At 43.1% G+C, this 5703-nt stretch overlaps 1 protein-coding gene across 1 annotated transcript; it reads left to right on the top strand.

The window, feature by feature from the left end:
• Positions 1–2911: 2911 nt before the first annotated feature.
• On the top strand, positions 2912–3850 carry LOC136991901 (olfactory receptor 4S2-like; the record flags this gene model as incomplete). Its single annotated transcript, XM_067295395.1, has 1 exon — positions 2912–3850. A coding segment is annotated over exon 1 (924 nt), but the record flags the coding sequence as incomplete, so codon positions are not given.
• Positions 3851–5703: the final 1853 nt, after the last annotated feature.

Raw genomic sequence — 5703 nt, 5'->3', positions numbered from 1 at the left:
TTTCCAGAAGCCATTCTATGTTCTTTAAATGCGCTGTGCTCTAACACATTCATACCAGGGGAGACAGAAGTTGAGGAGATAAAGTTGTACAGCCCTTACACCATAAATTAGATCTCTAAACACAGGCGAGGTAAGTTTTGCAGCTTCTCTGGCTTCTCGCTTTGCTTCGCTTTGCTTTGTTTTGCTTTGCTTTCCTCTTCCTTTTCCTTTCTTCTTGCACAAATGTGAAAATACAGGAAGGAACTTCCACTGAAGTTATCAACTGTCTCTAGTTATCTTTGGCTAGAATCATATACAGAGCTAGTTCTACAGCCGCAGATTCGATTGCTTCGATATTATTCTTTTGTTTCCCATAACCACCTGAGATTTTAGGGAAGAATGCATGCAGTAAGGAGATGGTGCAATTTCTCACCCTTTTTGAGATGTTAAGAGTACACATGAGATTCATTTTATTTTGCAGCTGATTGCATTATGTCATATAGCTCAGGTCTACCCCTGCAAAGGCACTTGAAGAGATAAGCCATAACTGGTGGCAATCCTCTACTGAATTAGTCATCCTAGTAATCCTCTTGGAGTCAACAGTAAGAAACGGGTACCGGCAGCACATGATTCATCACATCTACAAGTAGACTGGTCAGGTGTAATATGCCTAGCTTAGGTACAGGTGCCTACATGACTTAAGGTGATGAGATGAGATCAGACAGATGGGTAGTTTGTTAAATGCGGTTTGGTGGTGATGGAAAGGACCTTTTCAAGCAATATACATAGCCGAGCTGTCTGAATTGTGAATCAGTCCTTTTGTAGATGCACACCTTGTTTTTAGCTCAGGAATTTGCCATCTGCTGGTATTCAGGCATATAGTTTCCCCTGATCATTTCTCTCTTGGTCACTCCTTTCTGACTGCCTAAATATGGCCCTGCGATTGCTGTGGTATGCTTCCAGTCATGCTCTGGCTTGGATGGAGCCCAGCTATTTCTTTTCGACTGGGTACTGCACAGCCATAAAGGTGTGCTCATTTCATCCCTGTCATTTATTCTGTTGAGAAGTCTACGTCGTTGCTCAGTAGAAGGAAGAGGGGTAGAAAGGATCACGACCTGGTAAGACGAGGGAGAAACTGACCTCCCGTTGTTCTTACTGATCCTTTTCCTTGTAGAAATATCTGAAGGGGAACCATCCATGTAAAGTTTACCCTTCTGCTTGAAAAACTTTCATCTAGTGTAAGTACAACTGTAAGCATAGGAAAAGTCCCTACCTTTGCCCACTTCCTCTCTCGGCTTCACTTTGTGGGTTTGAAAGTAATCTTGGCTTTTCTCAGTTTCAGTGTTTCCTGTGGATGCTTGATCACTTTGTGCCTGCACGAGAGTTTCTGATTATGCTGCAGATGGAAGTAGTTGGTAGATAACTTGGCTTAACTGAATCATTCTACAGATTTGCTCACAGATCACCAGTACAAATGAGAAGACCTGGTTGTGATGTAACTCTGCAGGACTTAAAATGGTGCATTTTAACACCAGCTGACGGGGAATGTTTTGATGCTAGAAGGAAGCCCATACAGTGGATATTTTTATTAAAAGAGTGCCTGCTTTTGGCTGACCTTAAACTCTCTGTGAAGAGTTTAATCTGGTGGTTCCCAGACTTCTTTGACCAAAGGAACTCTGGTGGTCTGGGTGCATAATGGCAAGCTAGAAGCGTTACCCTCTTTTTGAAGATGTAGGCTACTCATTTATTAGTGACACGTAATGCTCGATGGGTTGTAGCTGGAATACAGGGTGAACCAAAGAAGTCCCATGTTTATGCTGGAATGTGACCTTGTCTCGAATGAGAAACTGTATGGATGTAGAAATGCCTAGGGACAAGGAGCTCAGCCATAACCTAAAACAGGTGGATGGCATTACAAAAAGCTCTGAGCTACTTTCAGGCACCAAAAGGGATTATTCTCTAAAGTTCATTCTAAGCTGGTGGTGCTAATTTGCTTAAGCTCCTCATAGTGAGTGGAGGAAAAAAGGGTTCTGCAAAGGACCCTAATTTAGTCATTCTGAATCAGCCTATGAATCAGACTTATACTGGCTGTTGAAGGAGTTTAGTTAGATTAGCTTCATTAAGCTAAGTTAAGCCTTGAAAGCATCACGCAGAGCATATCAAAAATCACACTAGGTAAAATCAGTACAATGCTGGGACAGAAGATCTCACAAGAGTCTTTCATTCTTCCTTCCTCTGATAGAAACAATGCTGAGATTTAGAACAATGTGAAATACTCCATTAAGTCATATGTGCAATTTTTTTCCCCTCCATGATAGATAACCTTCCTAGAACTCATTTTTCCGCCTGTGACATTTCATATTTACGTTTCAAAATGTCTATACACAAGAGAGTTCTTTTCTCTGCATGTGGGTACATTTCCCTTCTAAACAAGAATTCAAAGATCATGTGTACTTATAAAGTAAATCATCATTCTGAGCAATATTTCCAGGTATTCTTAAAGACACCCATTTTACAAAGATTGCTGTCAGGGACTTTGTCTCCCCTGAGGGCAAACATGCTGCATTATCTGCCTTGTAGTGCCCAAGGTGAACACTCTGGCTGTGTCCTTAGTGCATGGAAGGCTACCAGCCATGGAGCCAGTCCTTCAAAATCCTGGAAGAACAGGATTAAGGAACATATCACAGAGTGCACCTATCTCTGTGCCACCAAAGCCATGGCAGAAGCTTTGTACTGTGGAGAATTAAATAGCTGTGAAAAAAAAATACATGACAGAAACTAAACACTTCATAAGCTTAATACTAATGCTATATCTTTCTTGGTTTGTATCCACTTCTGATATAGAATTCATTATTAATAATGAAAAAATGCTGATGAATCATGTGTCTGTCTTTGTTTTCCCAGGGGTATAAGCTGTATATTGCATATTGGCACCCGACTGATCAACATGGAGAATGCAAGCAGTGTGAAGGAATTCATTCTTCTGGGCCTTTCAAAGAACCAAGGGGTGCAGAAAATGTGTTTTGTGGTGTTTTTGTTCTTCTATATTGTTGTTGTGGCAGGAAATCTGCTCATCGTTGTCACTGTAGTCAGCAGTCAACGTCTGAACTCCCCCATGTATTTCTTTCTCTGCCACCTGTCCATTGCAGATATTTGCTTCTCTTCTGTCACAGCTCCCAAAATGATTGCTGACTTCCTTGTCGAAAAGAAAACCATTTCCTTTGGGGGTTGCATGGCACAGCTATTCATGGGACATTTCTTTGGCTGCGCTGAGATCTTCATCCTCACAATGATGGCCTATGATCGCTACTTTGCCATATGCAGACCCCTGCACTACACCACCCTCATGACCAGGCGTGTGTGTGGCTGGATGGTGATGGGTTCATGGTTGGGGGGCTTTGTGCACTCCCTGGTGCAGACCCTCATAACCGTTAGCCTCCCTTTTTGCGGCCCCAACAAAATTGACCACTACTTCTGTGATGTCCATCCCCTACTACAACTGGCCTGTACCGACACCTATGTTGTGGGCGTCATTGTCGTTGCCAACAGTGGAATGATTACTTTGGTCTCTTTCATCATCCTGCTCACATCCTACATTATCATTTTGTTATCCTTGAAAAGGCGAACGTCCGAAGGGAGGAACAAAGCCCTCTCCACCTGTGGGTCCCACATTACTGTGGTGATTCTCTTCCTTGGGCCATGCATATTCACCTACATACGCCCATCCAGCAATCTCTCGGAGGACAAGAGCGTAGCTGTCTTTTACACCGTCATCACGTCCATGCTGAACCCACTCATCTACACGCTGAGAAATGAGGAGGTAAAAAGTGCCATGAGAAAACTGTGGAATAGAAAAGTTTGGAGAGAAAAGGGTGAGGTGTAGAACTGTGGTAACATTTTCTCAGGAGCTGAGAAAATCAAGTCTCTCTCACTATAATTCCATTTTGGAAAATTTACTGAAAGCTCCCTTTTGAAGAAAAGCTTGGTTTTAGCTGTTGCAGTAATTAGGAAGACATTGAAAGTTCATGTTTTGATTGGAATGGCATTGTAAACTCTGTGACTAGCAGGGATTCCCTTTATGTTCTCTTTTTGAATAGCACAGGCCCAGGACTGGGGCTTCCAAGCACTGCTGAGACACCAGCAAATAAATAAATGAATGCTGTCAAAAATATTAAAATGTGTTCCAGGCAGAGCATCCCATTAGTCCGAGCTCTCCCAGGTGTAAACTTTCTGTCAGACAAACTCCATCTACTGTGTAATCTACTCAGCCAGGAAACGATGGCCCAAGGTGTCTGCAAGGCTGTTGGTCACCTGCTGCTGGAAGCAATTGTACCAAAGGCTTCCTTCCCCTTTACTTTGGAGTAAATGCCTTCTTAGGAGTACTTCATTGTCATATGCTGAATCCATGGGTTAGCAATTAAACTGCTGATATTAGATGCTGGTTGGGTCATTTGCTGATGCAGATGATATGAGGAGAAGCTTCTCCCCTTCCCATTCCAGTGCAACTCTCTTCCTTTCTGCAGTAGTTCACCTATCACTAATGCCCTCCTTCCTAGCCATCCCGTCCGCCCTTCATCTCTGCCTCAGATTTTGCATTTTACTGTTTATTACTAAAACAGAATCAAAGATACAAGTGAAAGATAAATTGCTCACTGTAGGAAATTGTCGCCACCAAAGAAAGCATTTGAGGACAAAGAAAGCATTGGGGGGCACAATTTTATGTGTCAGTGAAAAAAAAAAGAGCTGTTTGGGAATAATTCCTGTACGCAGGATAACTCCTAGCCCAACAGGGCACATCTACAGGCCCAGGCAAAGGAAGAAACATGTATTCCAAGGGAATAGCTGGAACAGCTACTCCTGCAGGAGGGAAGAGAAGAAATGTGAAGATGGAAGATTAAATCATCTCAGAGCCAGTCACAGCTGCCACAGGGAGCTTAGTTGTAGCAGCTAAGGTTCTCCACAAGGACGAAGGAGCCACGAGGAGCCACGGGACCCTGACTCCTACCTTGCCAGGAGGAAAAGAGCAAATGAGCTGCGTGAGGGGGAAAGACATCTGTGTAATGCACTCTCAAAGTAACTAAAGCACTTTCTTTTTTCTTCCTTCACTTCACGTTCCCTATAAACACTTGCTTGCACTTAACATGGCTTAAGTGTGATTCAAGATAAGAAGGTGTTGCCTGCACAGGAGAGCGGCAGATCTACAGACCAAACCGTGGGACAATGTCAGAAATGCTCTGGTTCCCTGAATGTCCTCTGCTCTATGCAGGCGGTGCATTTGCAAAATCTTGCACATGGTCAGCCATGACATTGATTTTAAATAGAAATGTTTCCAAAAGAAGCACATAGCTAATACTAAATGAAGTCCATTTATCTGGACAGCATTGGAAAGCAAGCAAGAAAGCAAGCAAACCCCCCCACAATGTGACACGGTCTAGGTGATCACGCTCCAGAGTCACCCTGTAGAGATTACTCTAATAGCTGTCCAAAACATATATTTTAGCTCCCCGTCCACTGATTCTTTCTGACAAAGAAAACTTCACATGCCTCTGCGATCTCATTGCTTCTGGTAAGCTTGTGCTTCTGCTGTGCAATTTACTTGAAATATTTCTGCCACAACTTCCCCATCTGGAGAGAGAGAGAGTTGTTCTTGCAGATGCTCTTGGAAGTTGTTTTAGCAGAATGAGAAATGGAGCTAGACATTCAGGCTGTCCGTTTCATCCCCTG

This window comes from Apteryx mantelli, chromosome 4 (genome assembly GCF_036417845.1).
Source record: "Apteryx mantelli isolate bAptMan1 chromosome 4, bAptMan1.hap1, whole genome shotgun sequence".
Lineage (NCBI taxonomy): Eukaryota > Metazoa > Chordata > Aves > Apterygiformes > Apterygidae > Apteryx > Apteryx mantelli.
The sequence above is the reverse complement of the archived record's forward strand: the minus strand, read 5'-3'. Positions and strand labels throughout refer to the sequence as shown.